Consider the following 18,089-nt stretch of genomic DNA (forward strand, 5'->3'; position numbering starts at 1 on the left):
CTGGTTCTTCCAGCCAGAATGGTGGTGGGCTTTCAATTGGAATTTTAGCCACTGGGATGTGGCCACCCTCCGGACAAAACCACAGAAAACTGGGAATTTCACATTAGTGACAGTATTTCACACTAGTGAGCAGCTCCTCCTTCTTGATACCTTTTTGGCTACCAGTATAATATTTAGGTTTGCTTTTTAAGTTTTGGTGTTTTCATTGGTCCCTGTTCTTAGACTAAAAATGTGGGCATTCTCTAAGGTTCACACATGGGTACACTGTTCTTCCCTCATTATACACCTTTCTTATTGTTCATTCTCGTGTTAAGTCTATTGAGTATTCATTTCCTAAAATCTGTATCTTGAGGCCCACCCTCTCTCTTTTTTTTTAAAAAATTTATTTATTTATTTATGGCTGTGTTGGGTCTCTGCCTCCGTGCGAGGGCTTTCCCCAGCCGCGGCAAGCGGGGGCCACCCTTCATCGCAGTGCGCGGGCCTCCCACTATCACGGCCCCTCCCGTTGCGGAGCACAGGCCCCAGATGCACAGGCTCCAGATGCACAGGCTCAGCAACTGTGGCTCACGGGCCCAGTCGCTCCGCAGCATGTGGGATCCTCCCAGACCAGGGCCCGAACCCGCGTCCCCCGCATTGGCAGGCAGACCCTCAACCACTGTGCCACCAGGGAAGCCCCAACCACCCTCTCTCTTGATAGCCACTCTCAATTCTCTTTCAATCCAATATATTTTCACTTGTTCTGCTGTCTATTGTAGAGCACCACATTTTAAAATATAACACAATCAGGGGCTTCCCTGGTGGTCCAGTGGTAAAGAATCCGTCTTACACTGCAGGGGACGTGGGTTCGATCCCTGGTCAGGGAACTAAGATCCCACATGCTACAGGGCAACTAGCCCACGTGCCACAACTACTGAGCTCATGCGCCTCAACTAGAGAGCCTGTGTGATGAAAACTATGGAGCCCATGCGCCCTGGAGCCTGCGCGCCACAACTACAGGGCCCACGCACCCTGGAGCCTGCGCGCCACAACTAGAGAGAAGCCCACGCGCTGCAACAAAGAGCCCGCGCCACAACAAAGACCCGATGCAGCCATAAATAAATAAATTTTAATAAGTAAATCTTAAAAAAAAAACAAAAAAAAACCATAATCACCTTTTCCTCAAATCTGGTTCACACTTCTAATCTTCATTTTCCTTTGTTAATGCAAGGTCATTCTCCTTAAAATAAAAAAATCTTAGGGAAAGATAAAAGCTTAAAGAAACTGAGATTAAGCATTCCTAGAACAGCAAAATTCAAAACAAAACTAGGGGTCTGATAAAGGGCTACCAACTTTTTACTTTGCCAAGAAAAAACTTAGTAAAAACAACTAACTATAAAGATCTATTATCTTCTTCATGTAAAAGAGAAATGGACATTTATCAAAAAAGTAGAAGGGAGAGTTTTAGATTCAGCTTTATTAAAAAGTTTTCACTCTGTCCTCAGGACAAGATGAGAAACAAGAGCCGGGGACAAGAACAGGGATTCTGTGGCTGCAGCATGTGGAAAGAGGAGGAAGAGAAAATGTTCAATCAGCAGCAGCAAGAAGGAAAGCAACATCTACTGTGGCCACAGGCCATCCAGCAGGAATACATTCTAGATGACACTTTCAGGGAATCTGGACAAGTCAGTGACCTCCTGCACATCATTATTTGGATGAAATGTAGAGGGAAACATGCTGCCTTAATGTTAAATAGTGAAGAGCAATTAGAGGTAGAAATAACGGTGGGTAAACCCATCCAATAAGGAATATAAAAATCACACCACTACTGATAAGCACAACAGGAGAGAGAAAACAAAAGATACCCATCTCGGAATTATTTGGTTTTCCAAAAGGAACTTATCAGAAAAGAAAAAAAAATCATAGTTTAATGACTTACAGAATGCCTGGGAACTACTTTACAATAGTTTTATCAGGATTCTAGGATCTATCTATTTATCTTAGAGCCAAGTATCAAGTGTATGGAAAGATGTCTAATTGGCAAAGAAAAAAAATCTTTCAGGGAAAAAGCTTTCATAACATGGCAAGAGTGCCTTAAGCAAGCAACAAAGACACTGAAAGAACATAGCATATTAGGTGCAAATGATAAATTAGGTGTGCCCTCCCCATCTCTCCCCCATCAAATTCTAGCAATATCTTAAAGGGGACTACAAATTCAATAAGAGTTGTTAAAATACAATATTGGGAAAAGTGCTAGCTAGAGATTCTATGGTAAAATGAAGCTAAGTAGTTTTCTTTTTTTTTTTTAACTTTTTTTTTTTTTCTTTTTGGCCACGTTACATAGGTTGCGGTATCTTAGTTCCCCAACCAGGATTGAACCTGGGCCCTCAGCAGTGAAAGTGTGGAGTCCTAACCACTGGACCACCAGGGAATTCCTGCTAAGTAGTTTTCTTACTGTTGATTTTGGATCCTATAATACATTCCTGTGCCTTTAAAAATTACCACGAAGAATACATGCTGTGCAACATTTCACAGGTCTAGCGTTCTGTGGAATAGCTCAAGAAATGCATCAGGCACCACACCATCTTTTAACAGCATAATGCAACCCTTTGCATGTGCAGGCATCCACCTGGGTCCACCTTGTGTCCCCCACCATGAGACCAATGCAAATATAATGCTCTAGCTGCTTGCTGTTCTATAAATAACAGAGACCTTTTTTTCTCTGATCCAGTAGTCTCATGTCTTCTTCCAGCATCCATGAAGTTGTAACTTATTAGCTTGTAGGTAGGGTAAAATCAAACCCCAGACCCTGAAACTCATGGGGTCAACAATTGTCACAATAGTATTAAATATTATTTGCCTTTTTTACTGTGTTGGCATTTATACTGATGATACAAAAGCAATGGTGAGTAAAACTGCTGGTGCCTGAGTATGACCAAGGCCATGTTACCAAACTGTACTCATTGTATTCTTCAATGCCGTATACTCGATCAAAAAGGAAGCCATTTTCACCTAAGAATATCCTTGATGATGACACAGTAAAAACTATTAATTTTATTGAATTTTGATCCCAAGCTAACATTTTTTAGTATTCTGTGTGACAAAATGGGAAATATACACAAAGGACTTCTATTTCATACTGAAGTACAGGGGGAAAAGCACTTGTGCAAGTGTTCGAGCTGCAAGCTGAACTAGTCACTTTTTTAATGGAATGCCATTTTCACTTGAAAGAATGATTATCATGCAAGCTATGGTTATTCAGACATTTTCTCAAAAGCAAATGAAGCTAGCTTCCCACTTTAAGGAAAACAACTGAAAAGATTTGTTGTTTATGAAAAAATTTAAGTTTTCAAGTGCAAATTTTGGAAAACTTCTGTTATAGTAATCTTGACAGCTGCCCAGTAAAAAGACTTTTCTGATGAGATCAGTGATGATGTTAAATGTGAGTTAAAATATTATATCATGAAATAAGTCAATATTTGGAAGTTGTGCATAGCTCCCTGAACCGGTATTTTCCAAATGACCAATTCATGATGCTACAAAATCATACATAAGTAAAAGATACATTCAAAGTACAAGACAGACCAATGGCTTTTAATGTACCAGAAGAGTTCACTGGTTTCAGCTTTCATACTGCAACTAACATTAAGAAATTACCACTTGCCAAGTTTTGGTATAGTATCAAAGGAAAATATCTACAATTTCTAAAAAGGTTATTAAAATACTCTTCCCTTTCCCAACTACATATCTGTGTGAAGCTAGATTTTCTTCATGTAATTCAACCAAACAAACAAACAAACAAAAAAACCCCACAACCACCCCCCCAAACCACCCACCACAACATATCACAACAGATCAAATGCAAAAAGCATTTCTAACTAAAAAACAAATATCTTTTTTTTTTTTGGCCACGCCACGCAGCATGTGGGATCTTAGTTTCCTGACCAGGGATCAAAATTTCTCCCCCGGCATTGGAAGCGCAGAGTCTTAACCACTGGACCGCCAGGGAAGTATGAAGAAACAAATATCTTTAAAACAGATTTTGAGAACTTTTAGGATGACAGACTATAATATATTAATACGAGAAACTAGATTGTTTTGGAGGGCTAGCCCCAACCTACTGAGGTTGAAAAAACAGCCTTTCAGGCCTTGGTCAAGATTAATCAGGGAAGAACAGAATACAGTAACTCTGTTTAGTGGGCTCTGGAGAAGAGTAGAAAAAAGAAAAATGGGAAATGTGAGAAAGGGTACAAAAAGGGGAAATATACAATATTAGAGCTATTTAAATCTGCTTAGAAGCCAGGGAAGAGGATTTAAAGAGTGATATGCCACTTCTCAGTTTCTTCTCCCCTCAAAAATTATTTCTAGTATAATAACAAAGCAAAAACTAAAATTATGTATTAAATTAAGAAACAGAGACTCACCAAGATTAACATACAGAAATCTGTTGCATTTCTTTACACTAACAATGAAGTATCAGAAATGGAAAGTAAAAGAACAATCCATTTTAAAATCCCATCAAGAGGACTTGTCTGGTGGCGCAGTGGTTAAGAATCCACCTGCCAATGCAAGGGACACGGGTTCGAGCCCTGGTCTGGGAAGATCCCACATGCCATGGAGCAACTAAGCCCGTGTGCCACAATTACTGAGCCTGCGCTCTACAGCCCACGAGCCACAACTACTGAGCCCGCATGTCACAACTACTGCAGCCTGCGTGCCTAGAGCCTGTGCTCTGCAACAAAGAGAAGCCACTGCAATGAGAAGCCCGCACACCGCAACAAAGAGTAGCCCCCGCTCGCCGCAACTAGAGAAAGCCCACGCACAGCAACGAAGACCCAACACAGCCAATAAATAAATAAATAAATAAATTTATTTAAAAAAAAAATTGCATCAAAAAATAAATAAAATACTTAGAAATAAATCTGAGCAAGGAGGTGAAAAGACTTATAGCTGAGAACTACAAAACACTGATAAAGGACACTGTAGATGATTCAAGGAAATGGAAAGATATTCCATGCTCTTGGATTAGAAGAATTAATATTGTTAAAATGGCCATACTACTCAAAGCAATCTACAGATTTAATGTGATCCCTATCAAATTACCCATGATATTTTTCACAGAACTAGAACAAACAATCCTAAAATTTATATGGAAACATACAAGACCCAGAATTGCCAACACAATCCTGAGGAAAAAGACCAAACCTGGAGGTATAACCCTCCCAGACTTCAGACAATACTACAAAGCTACAGTAATTAAAACAGCATGGTATTGGCACAAAAACAGACATATGGAACAGAACAGAGAGCCCAGAAATAAACCCACACACTACAGTCAATCTTTGACAAGGGAGGCAAGAATATACAATGGAGAAAAGACAGTTTCTTCAGCAAGTGGTGTTGGGAAAGCTAGATAGAAATCAATGAAGTTAGAACACACCCTCACACCATACACAAAAATAAACTCAAAATGGCTTAAAGACTTAAATATAAGACATGACACCATAAAACTCCTAGAAGAGAACATAGGTAAAACATTCTCCAACATAAATCATACCAATGTCTTCTTAGGTCAGTCTCCCAAGTAAATAGAAATAAGAGCAAAAATAAACAAATGGGGCCTAATCAAACTTATAAGCTTTTGCACAGCAAAGGAAAGCATAAAAAAAATGAAAAGACAACCTACAGACTGGGAGAAAATCTTTGCAAATGATGTGACCAACAAGGGCTTAATTTCCAAAATATATGAACAGCTCATACAACTCATTAACAGAAAAAAAAAAAAAAAAACCCAATCAAACTATGGGCAGAAGACCTAAATAGACATTTCACCAAAGAAGACGTAAGATGGCCACCAGGCACATGAAAAGATGCTCAACATTGTTAATTATTAGAGAAATGCAATTCAAAACTACAGTGAGGTACCACCTCAAACTGATGAGAATGGCCATCATTAAAAAGTCTACAAATAACAAATGCTGGAGAGGCTATGGAGAAAAGGGAACCCTTTTACACTGTTGGCGGGAATGTAAACTGCTGCAGCCACTATGGAAAACAGTATGGAGGTTCCTTAAAAAGCTAAAAAGAGAGATGCCATATGATCCAGCCATCCCACTCCTGGGCATATATCCGGAGAGAACCATAATTCGAAAAGATACATGCACCCCAATGTTCACTGTGGCACTACTTACAATAGCCAAGACATGGAAGCAACCTAAATGTCCATCAACAGATGAATGGATAAAGAAAATGTGGTATATATACACAATGGAATACTACTCAGCCATAAAAAAGAATGAAATAATGCCATTTGCAGCAACATGGATGGACCTAGAGATTATCATACTATGTGAAGTAAGTCTGAAAGAGAAAGACAAATACCATGTATCATTTATATGTGGAATCTAAAATATGACACAAATGAACTTATTTATGAAACAGACTCACAGACACAGAAAACAAACTTATGGTTACCAAAGGGGAGAGGGGGTGGGGGAGGGATAAATTAGGTATTTGGGATTAACAGATACAAATTACTATGTAAAAAATAGATAAATAACAAAGTCCTACTGTATAGCACAGGGAACTATATTCAATATCCTGTAATAAACCATAATGGAAAAGAACATGAAAAAGAATATGTATATATACGTATAACTGAATCACTTTGCTATGCACCAGAAACTAACACAACACTGTAAATCAACAATACTTCAATAAAAAAAACAAAAACAAAACCAGAGACTCAGAACAGGAAAGAGTTAGGATGAATTAATAATTCAGATTTGGAAACAATTTCTACAACGGAAGTTTCAATGTAAACATTAAAATGATTTGGATAGCAATTTTCTTAGAGTTTGTGATATATTTATTATGACACCTTGGGAAAAACTATGAACTTTAATGAATAAACTTGTTGAATAACTTTTTTCCTTCTAATTATTATTCTACCAGAGAGTCTATAAACAAAGACTAATCTCCAGAGAAAAGTAATATAGAAGTGTTACATATAAAAAGAAGGTATATTTGATCAAATCTCTAAAAACAAAACCAGGGGGAATGGGACATTTGCTCTGACGAAGAAGGTAAGTTGCTACGTACACACGTTTTCTCCAATCCTCTGTAATCCCCAGGCTAGGCTGTCATGTGCCATTGTATAATGGGCATTTCTATCTAATAAGAGATGATGAAAAGAAAGAATCAAGCCTTAAAGGAATACAGGGATAAATTTTTTTTTTTTTTTTTTTTTACAAAGGTGAGTAATACAAAGGTGAGAACATAAGCAGTCATATTTTTTTTAAAGTTCCTCTCTCAGGAAAGGTACTATGTGTTTTGATAATGTAAACCATATTTTACTTTGCCAAGGAAATCAGTTGATAGTTACATATCTTGACTAATGATATAATTTCTAACTTCTGTTCAAATAATAAAAACATATTTAAAAACAGGTGTTTTTATCATATACCTGTATACAATACTCTATTTTAAAGCATTTACAATGTATATAAAACCAGGTACCTGACAATAAACCTAACCTACAAATAAATATAGTTTAAGAGACTTGCAATAGAGAAAGTATCTAGATGTTGAGAGAAGCTATGGGGGCCTGAAACTCAGATGGAGATCCCTAAGTGGGTGGTGCACCTGAAGTCCAGAGTATGTGAGATATGAACAGTTTAAGGATGGAGAGGTCATCCAAGACCTAGACTTGTGAGGCTAGGATTTTATAAGCTACAGAAGGCCAGACAGCAGAACAAGTTAAAGTTCATACAGTGTCTGCCAAAACTGTCATATATAATAACTGGAGGAATACACCATGGGCAAATGCCTTTCACTGAAGAACCGTCTACAGAATAAAGAAACAAAAATAAAGAATAAGGAAACAAAAAGAAGCACTCTCTCCTCTGAAGTCATGATTACGTAATTTTAAAAAGTTATAGTAAATGAAATTGCTCTTTCAAAACCCTCAGTTTTAGCTTTCAGTTTATTTAATGTTCTCCAAAGTAGCCTGGAATAATATGGGTTCTTGCCTAGAGATTATTTTTTTTCTATTAAAATGCTGCACAAAATTTAAGTTTACATATCTATGCACATACTACCACATAAGCAAGTTAAGAATTTGTTTTCTTTCCCCTACTTAAACTAAATGTTGAGTGCCTGATCAAGCCTACCTTCAGCTCACTGGGAATTTTTATTTTTAAAGTAAGGTCCTATATGTTTTATCTGTACCATAAAATGATAATTAGGATTTCATTTTGTCATGTAATCTGGACTTCACATTGTCTTTTAATTTGCTTGCTAATTGCTTTGGGTCTCCAAATCTTTGTTTTCCCGACCAGATTGTAGCTCCTTAAAGGGGAAAGATCTTACTCTTTTTTTTTTTTTTGTATTCCTATCAAGGACTACCAAGACTGGGAAAATAGGAGGAGTTCAATAAATACTTCTGTCCACTCAGCCATAAAAAGAAACGAAATTGAGTTATTTGTAGTGAGGTGGATGGACCTAGAGTCTGTCATACAGAGTGAAGTAAGTCAGAAAAAGAAAAACAAATACCACATGCTAACACATATACATGGAATCTAAAAAAAAAAAAAAAAAAAAATGGTTCTGAAGAACCTAGGGGCAGGACAGGAATAAAGACGCAGACCTAGTAGAGAATGGACTTGAAGACATGGGGAGGGGGAAGGGTAAACTGGGACGAAGTGAGAGAGTGGCATGGACTTATATATACTACCAAATGTAAAATAGATAGCTAGTGGGAAGCAGCTGCATAGCACAGGGAGATCAGCTCGGTGCTTTGTGACCACCTAGAGGGGTGGGATAGGGAGGGTGGGAGGGAGACACAAGAGGGAGGAGATATGGGGATATATGTATACATATAGCTGATTCACTTTGTTATAAAGCAGAAACTAACACACCATTGTAAAGCAATTATACTCCAATAAAGATGTTTAAAAAAAAAAACACTTCTTGTCTAACTGATTGACAAGTGAATTTTTAGACATCAGCTTTCTTCAAACATGTCAGAGCTTCTATGTTTACTTGCAATTGCCAGGTACAGCACATCCTACTTTCTTAATGTTAGCACTGATGGCAGCTCCACAGCTCCATCACTGTTTTACTGTTCTAAACCTATAAAATCTATCCTGCTCCTCAAAGCTACCATGTATCTGCTGATCTAATCACAATGATAGCTACATTAGAAATTTGCCAACTGTCTAACTGGCATCTTTCAGTAACAACTGCATTCTTTGTATTTTTAAACTTTTGTTTAAAGCATATAACTTAGATGAAAAAAGATGTATAAAGAATAAATTATATATAGAAAATCAGAAATAAAGCATAAAAACATTTCTATACACATGAACACATGGTCTCTAAATAATTAAAAGTTCAAATAAACTCATATAATATATACTTTGTATCTCGGATCCTAGAATCTGAAAAAACTTTACAACATTCAATAATGTCTATTTTGGTTATTAAAACAGGACTTTAAGTCAGAGGGCAGTTTAGAGTTATTGAATGAGTGAGTGAAGAAAATTTACCAACATCACTAAATTCTTTTATGTATTCTACATTTTTGCTCTCTATATTTTCTTGTGTCAAAACACTCTAGACTTTTGTATAACTTCCACACAAAAAAAATAAGGGATAGAAAGATGACAAAATCTTTTGTTACACCCTACACACCTAGGGTAGCATTTAGTTTGCAACTGAAGTGGTTCCCAGAGCCGTATTATAAAAAATTCTCGTTTCCAAGATCATAAAAATGATCCAGGGGAACTCCCTGGAGGTCCAGTGGTTAGGAGTCTGCGCTTCCACTGCAGGGGGCCTGGGTTCGATCCCTGCTCAGAATTTGTATTTATATTAAAATATAAAATTTGCTAAATAATAACTGCTATCATGACATATGTTACTATGTCTGACAATGGTGTCCTGCAAACAAGATAGTAGTCTTTGCCAAGAATAAGTGTATGCATTTTTGTGTTACTTGATTTCTCACAATTTTTAACTTTTAAAGTAATAACATGCGACAGTTTCTTGGTTCTCTAAAGCACTGCTCAGCTAATCTCCTCTGGAAAGTCTATATTCATATTAGAATTTTTGAAATTATTCTCAAGATAATAAGCTATGACTATTTCTTTCCTCTGAGATGAATAACAATAGGATTCAGGAGAGTCAAATTCATTATTAAATTCTGCCAGGTTCCTTTAACTCTCATTAATATTTATCATATGGTAAATGATATACTATGCTGCCCCCACACACACCCTTGATCTTTTGGTACCCTCTTCTGTATACCACAATCTACAATCCCTGTGATGCTTTTATTTTTATTTTTAAAAATATTTATTTATTTATTTATTTAGGCTGCGCTGGGTCTTAGTTGTGGCACGCGGGCTCTTTTAGTTGCGGCATGTGGGATCTAGTTCCCTGACCAGGGATGGAACCCGGGCCCCCTGTATTGGGAGCGGGGAGTCTTTTTTTTTTTTTTTTTAAATTAATAGCTACTTTATTTATTTATTTATTTATCCATTTATTTAGCTGTGTTGGGTCTTTGTTTCGTGTGAGGGCTTTCTCTAGTTGCGGCAAGCGGGGGCCACTCTTCATCGCGGTGCGCGGGCCTCTCGCTATCGCGGCCCCTCCCGTTGCGGGGCACAGGCTCCAGACGCGCAGGCTCAGCAGTTGTGGCTCACGGGCCCAGCTGCTCCGTGGCATGTGGGATCTTCCCAGACCAGGGCTCGAACCCGTGCCCCTGCATTACCAGGCAGATTCTCAACCACTGCGCCACCAGGGAAGCCCTTTTTTTTTTTTTTTGATTTATTTATTTATTTTATTTTTTTAAATGGAAGCTTCTTTATTTATTTATTTTTGGCTGTGTTGGGTCTTCGTTTCTGTGCGAGGGCTTTCTCTAGTTGCGGCGAGCAGGGGCCACTCTTCATCGCGGTGCGTGGGCCTCTCACTGTCGCGGCCTCTCTTGTTGCGGAGCACAGGCTCCAGATGCGCAGGCTCAGTAGTTGTGGCGCACGGGCCTAGTTGCTCCGCAGCATTTGGGATCTTCCCAGACCAGGGCTCGAACCCGTGTCCCGTGCATTGGCAGGCAGACTCTCAACCACTGCGCCACCAGGGAAGCCCTTGATTTATTTTTAATTATTTATTTTTGGCTGTGTTGGGTCTTCGTTGCTGCGTGCAGGCTTTTCTCTAGTTGTGGCGAGCGGGGGCCACTCTTCATTGTGGTGCGAGGGCCTCTCGTTGCGGTGGCTTCTCTTGTTGCGGAGCATGGGCTCAAGGCGCACGGGCTCCAGTGATTGTGGCACGCAGGCTCAGTAGTTGTGGCTCGCGGGCTCAGTAGTTGTGGCTCGCGGGCTCCAGAGCGCAGGCTCAGTAGTTATGGTGCACGGGCCCAGCTGCTCCGCAGCATGTGGGATCTTCCTGGACCAGGGCTCGAACCCGTGTCCCCTGCATTGGCAGGCGGACTCCGAACCATTGCGCCACCAGGGAAGCCCAAGGGAGCGCAGAGTCTTAACCACTGGACCACCAGGGAAGTCCCCCTGTGATGCTTTTAAATACAGTATGTCTACAAAATCTTTGATAATCTTTTTTTTCAAGAAGAAGAACTTATTTTCTTATCTCTGGAGCACTTAGTGACTTGCTTCTAATGAACAGAATAAAGTGGAAGCAAAGGTGTGATTTTAGAGACTAGCTTGTAGAAAGCACTGTGGCTTCCTCCTTGCTCTCTTGGACCTCTTTCTTTCTTACTCTGAGGAAGATAGCTGGCACACTGTGATGAGAGGCCCATGTGGTGAGGTATCTTGCCAACAGCCATCTTGAAAGTGGATCCTCCAACCACCGTTAAGCTTTCAGGTGACTGGAAACCCTTGGCCACATTCTGACTTCAATCACATAAGATCCTGAATCAGAACTACCCAGCTAAGTCACTCCTGAATTTCTGACCCACAAAAAGTGATTAATAAATAGTTGTTGCTATATATTGGGGTAAATTTGGGGTACTTTGTTACATGATAGATAATACAATGAATCCTACCTCAACAAGAAATACTGTACAAACTACAGTGGTGTACAAGAGGTGAAACTCAAGTTTTCCATTAAATTGAGTACTTCTCCTCTAATGTCGCTAAACTATAAGCAGAATACTAAGGGTCATCCAATGATACAGGTTCTGCGACCTTGACTTTTTTATGTCCTTTTAGAAATCAAAGGACTCTTGCATGCTCTTTGTGTAGGATTTCTATGAACAGACTAAACTATAAATTTCATGTTTCTCAAATACAATTTTCTAAAAGGTCCTCTTTTCCCTCAACATATTCCTTTTTCCTACACTCTATGTGTCTCATTTTCCAAGGCAGCCATAGTTGCCATTTGCCATAATGTCTGGGGGTCTTTCCCTTTTCAAATATCCTAACCAAGTCCTAAACAAGGTAAACAGTCCTCAAACTACCCACCAAATAGGAGGAGGAAAGGACTGTGAGTGGTTAGCAGTAGCCTCCTTCTGTTGTTGGTTCAAAACATTTCTATTAAGTCACTAATTCATTACAGAGGCTAGGCCAACTGATTGAGAATGTAATTTCTAAAATCAGTTAAGTTTTTCATGACACAGAGAACTATATTCAGTATGATAAACCATAATGGAAAAGAATGTACATATATGTATAACTGAGTCACTTTGCTGTACAACAGAAATTAACACAATGTTGTAAATTAACTATACTTCAGTAAAAAAAATAAAACCAATTAGTTTTTGAGAAGGCTAATAAAATTAAAGCATACTGAAAACAGAAAATTGTACCATTATCTTAGCCATTTCTGCATACTACCTTCTAGGTTTTGCCTTGTGTATACATGTATACTTTGACAAAATTGCAAGCAACCAATATGGAATTTTTTCATTTTGGAAAAACCTTAATGATATCCATAACAATCAAACTCCTTCAGGAAAGGATTTCACTTGTATTACCTAAACGTGTATTTAATTATAACTTAATTAGCTCAGATCAACATATATGCCAATGGAAAAGATTTTAATTTCAACTGGCCAGTATTTTTCTAAATTAGGACTAATTTTTGCATGCATATATAGCCAGCTCTTAAATATTCAACAAATCCAATTTATCCATTCTTTTAGAATACATTTCTTCTCTTTAATCCTTTATATGTTTAGTGCTCATTAGCACTTTGGCTCTAGATATATAAAGGAAGATGAGAAAACTGAAATATAAAACTGCTAATTTTTATTATAGTACAAGAAGATTGAGTTGATGAGCTATTCAAAGAGTTAATTATGTAGCTGTCAAATAAACCTTTCCCCTGTTAGTAAAGATAATTAAGAGAACTCACTGAATTTAGCTTTATTTCCTACTTGGAGCTTTATATTTTTCCCTCTTATGGTCTGTCCACAAATAAGGTTATAATTGATGCAACATTATTAATTTTTTGGAAATAAGCTACCTTTGACATGATTTCTGTTACTTACACTTAATTTCAGCACAGCTGTTCAGATATATATATATATATATATTTGAGACATAAAGACATCTTACAAAATTAAAACAAACATAATTTAAAAAACAAATCTGTTTGAAGGTTCTCTTTGAACACTAATTGACAAACTCTAAAACTTTCATAATGACAAATTATCCAAATTCAAAATAAACTAAATTATTAATATATCTTAGAGCCTTTCACTTTATCCCCTTTGTTCTAATCAAGACTGCTACTTTCAAAAATACTTTCTATGTACTTGAACTGGAGATATTTTATTATTTTCAGAGAAATGTTATAATTGGAATAATATAAGAATTTTGACTAAAAATTGATGATAAATCATGACATTTAGAAGTCTTTGAAACAGGAAAATGGCCTGCAAATATTATTTACTTAAGCACTAAATTTATGTCAGCATTTTATAGTAGTTCAATGATTTTAAAATGTACTATAATAGGCTCTATCACAAAATTGTATTCTAAAAGTCAGAATCACTATTTCTGAATTTTGTCTTTTGCAAAATAAACCTGAACATGTTCCAGTGGCACAGTTTCTTGTGTTTACTAGCAGTTTCAGATAAACGGAAATTGGAGTGGGGGTGAAGAGAGCTGAACGATTCAAATAAAAAAACCAATAACGATTCTAAATAAAGAAATATGAACTGGGAGATACTGTAGGGAAGTTTTCATTCTAAAATTTTTATTTATAGGGAACTGTCAAACTGGATTTCTCAGATTTGATGTTAAATAAAAACAAGTTAAGACAGTCTTAGTTATGGGATAAGTAACTGAATAACCTTGACACACAAAGTTAAAATCTCCTACCTGATTTAGAAGGAAATAAATAAATAAATATAGCACTCTTGACTTAATTGTCTTGTGGTTGTTAAGTGTCCTCATTTGTTAGGAGATATTATTTCACTCAAGAGCTGTTTCATCTCACTAAAACCCAACTCATCTAATTAAAAAAATTCATTTTTAAACATAAAATTCCAATGATTCAGAAAAGCATGGAGAATAATACAATATACATCTATATCTCGACCACCCTGATTTAACAAGCATTAAGATTCTGCCATATTTGCTTCAGAACTTTTCTTCAAAAACAGAAAAGTTACAGATATACCTGAAGCCCTCTTTATTCCTTTCCCAGAATCAGTCTCTTTTCTCCCCACCTTCATTTTTCTAAAGAATATCCTTCCTGCATATGTTTTTATACTCCTACTACACATTTATATTTTTATAAATGATGTCATAATGTTTTATATTTTTAAAAAATCTAAATAAATTATTCCCATTTTTTCATTTTGTAATTTCCATTTTTTACTCAACACTGCTTTTGAAATCTAGGTATATTAATATATAAATATTTAGTTTAATTTTTCTAAAATGTTTAATTGTAAAGATGTACCATTCTGCTACTGACAGATGTTTAGGTTGTTTCTAACCAATGTACCATTAACATCTTTGTACACATCTCTCTGCAGATATGCAATATTCCTTTTTATATTGCTTCAATGAAGACTTTTGCTTAAGCTAGTTAGGCGGATTTTGTTTTTTAATTAAGCACAGGCAAATGAAAAAACTAGAATGCTATTGTCTAGCCCAGAATCATCTCTGTCTTACTATCTTATTTCTTTCTGTGTAAAATCTTTTATTTCTCTGGTAAACACAGGTGAGATAGAAAAGAGAATACTAGGAAACAGGAAATTTAAGTATTTATTTTACTTGGAAATACTGCTTCAAATATATTTAGGAACATGTAAGTTACTTGTTTGTATATAAATAACTTCTGTTTAGAATTCCAGTGGTGGATCCATTTCAGGAAAATAAAATGGGGAAAATGTGTTATGTACCACCGTTTAAATTTTGATTCTTGCAATAGCAGTGTTAGGGTTGAAAAGAATCTTATCCACTTTCTCCACCATTCCTGCCCATCTCAAATGTGATAGAATACTGACTAAATAATTCAAGAAGCCCGACTTCTCATTTATTTCCTTTAGGGAATAAACCGGCAGCGCAGTCACCTTTGATTCTTTTTCTTTTGGTATTCGTGATTTTACTTTATCATGTGGCTGATCAAGAGTCAAATTATCCTTCCTTGCTTCACTGTCTTCAAGCAGGGGAACACAGCCATAACTGTTATCTGTAAGACAAAAACCTCTTAGGAATAAGTGGGAAATCCTTGTTTTTGGTACCACCTGGAAAAGTAAAAAGAATACAAACCCAAACCCCTAATTTTAGAGTAGAGATTTTAAACTATGAATTTTAAAAATTCTTTAGATAATAGTTATTTTGACAATTTAGATTTGCCCATTTAGATTTTGGCATATTTGATTAATATTTTTTTTACTTTCATTCCCACTAAACACACAAAACCCCTACTCTTCCAATATCAGTAGTATATAAAATATGTAGAATTTAGAAAACTAGAAGTATGTTCTTTGTATGTTATCATCAGCAATGTAATTAAACTTTTATTTAAGTCATATTTTCAGGTATGCATTTCTTGTTTATGATAATTATTTGCATAATACTCTATGCTTATTATTAAAAAATTAGAAAATGCAGACATGCTGAAAAGAATAAAAATAATAAAAGCTACCCACAGTTTTTATTATCTATGAATTATTCCTGTTAACATTTTGGTTTATATTTTATCAGAATTTTTCTTTTCCAATACACATAAATTCACAAAAGAACCTTTTTTTTTTTTTGCATAGATAAAATTACATTTATTTTTTATCTTGCTTTGCTCAGTTTGCTATATATCATGAATATGTCTCATGTTTATAACTGAACACCTGTTATCACTTTTCTTGGCTACATAGCTGTTCACTACACAAATGACTGTAATTTAACTGTTGAACATTTATTTATTTCTAGTTTTCCATTATTAGAAATTATACTGTGATGAGCATCCTTGCATATATACCTTGAGTACTTAAAGAAATATTTTCTTATGATATATTCTTAGGACTTGAATTTTTGGTTTAAAAGGCACAGACATTTTAAAAGCTTTTGCTATTTACTGACAAACTGTCTTCTAGGAAGTTTTATCAACTTAAGAGTTCCACCAGATAATATATGTGAATGTCCATTTTCCCATTTCCTGCAACTGTTCATTTCTCAAATAAACGTAACTGTACCACAGTTATTAAAATATCAGAACTACTGAGAAACAATGGAGAAATAAAATAGAAAAACTTCACTTCCATCTTTCTTTTCTCCCAGAGGTTTAAGAAATAAATAAAAATTTAACATGAACATACCTCGACTGGAATTCACAAGAAGTAACTGTGATTTTAGCTTGTCAATAATAGTTTGTTGAAGGGACAGCTGTTCCTGTTGCTCACGTATTCTCTGCTCATAGTTCTCAGTCTGCTGACATAAAAACCAGTTAGCCTGATATTTACTGACAGACATGTACATATATTTACTGTCCCTTAATAATTACATATAGATATGAGTTACCCATATTGCCATTTCCCAGGTACTGGAGCATTTATTTATGAGCTAAAAATAGGATCCAATAATGCATTTATAATCATTACAAACATAAGTGATTTAAAATGCTTTAAACACTGTAAAATTAAAAAAATCTTCTTAATTAAAGAAATTTCAGTTAAGAGTTCAGTGTATAGTTTCTTGGATAAAAATTATAATTTAGAATTTAATCCTTAATAATAAAAAAAAGCATGAATGACAAAATGGATATTATATTAAAGTTATTCTATAAAAATATCCACTAACTTTAAAAAGTGAAGATTTCATGTCTTTTAAATAAACACACTTTTGAATTTACTTTTAGAGTACAAAAACACAAAGGAAGTAGCTATAGCTAAAACACTATGAAAATCAAAGGGACATGTACAAATTATAAAATTACATTGATCAGAAACTTCTAAGATTAAGTTTTAAGAAGTCAAGAGAACACATGGTTAATCTCTAGTGGATATCTTAAATACTTCAATTTCCCTTATATTTTTAATCCATTCACCTCACTATTTCATTGCAGTGGCTGTGAGAATTAAGCAATGAAAGAAGACACGAGTTTGCATTAGAGAATACAAATGCTGCAAACCCGAAATTTGAAAACGTTCCATTACAATTATCAAATTAGCACAAAGTCTGAAAAATATATGACCAAAAAATAATAGAGAATTCTTTAACAATTTCTATCACTAGAAGAACATATAAATGACTAAATTGTAAATTCCTTGAAATATGAAATGGGGTTCTAATAATCTTGGACTGTCCTTCAATAGATACTAAATATTCGATTTTGAATTGATACTTAATCAAAGTTCAAAATTAATGAAGCTCTATTATTTTCAGAGATCTATAAACCTAAAGTTCTTTATAAATTACACAGCTGTTCCTAGATTCCCAAAGTAAATTAGCTTAAGAAATGAAAGCAAAATACCACATTTTCCCAAATAAAAGGTGAAATTTTGTAAGTATTACACTTCAAACATGAGTAACTGACAAAGCTGGTAAATAACCCAAGTGGTGTGTTGTCTTTGCATGTTGCCTGTGGGTAGTATCAGATAACTTGATACTCCCATAGAACTCTGCAAAGTAACTTACACATAGGAGGAATTCAGT

General features: G+C 35.8%; 1 protein-coding gene across 8 annotated transcripts in view; it reads right to left on the minus strand.

Moving 5' to 3' along the window:
- The window catches only part of TANK (TRAF family member associated NFKB activator), an 81,262-nt gene that overhangs the window by 19,079 nt on the left and 44,094 nt on the right, over nucleotides 1–18,089 (minus strand). For 4 of the 8 annotated variants that reach the window (XM_068545013.1, XM_068545010.1, XM_068545011.1 and 1 more), the window contains 2 exons: nucleotides 16,754–16,865; nucleotides 15,509–15,627 (listed from right to left, as the gene is read on the minus strand). In XM_068545013.1, coding sequence (XP_068401114.1) covers nucleotides 15,509–15,627; nucleotides 16,754–16,865 — 231 coding nt within the window. The remainder of the gene's footprint in view (nucleotides 1–15,508; nucleotides 15,628–16,753; nucleotides 16,866–18,089) is intronic. The other 4 variants (XM_068545014.1, XM_068545015.1, XM_068545016.1 and 1 more) reach the window with 1 other exon arrangement.

The sequence above is a fragment of the Eschrichtius robustus genome, chromosome 5, assembly GCF_028021215.1.
Source record: "Eschrichtius robustus isolate mEscRob2 chromosome 5, mEscRob2.pri, whole genome shotgun sequence".
NCBI classification, from domain to species: Eukaryota; Metazoa; Chordata; class Mammalia; order Artiodactyla; family Eschrichtiidae; genus Eschrichtius; species Eschrichtius robustus.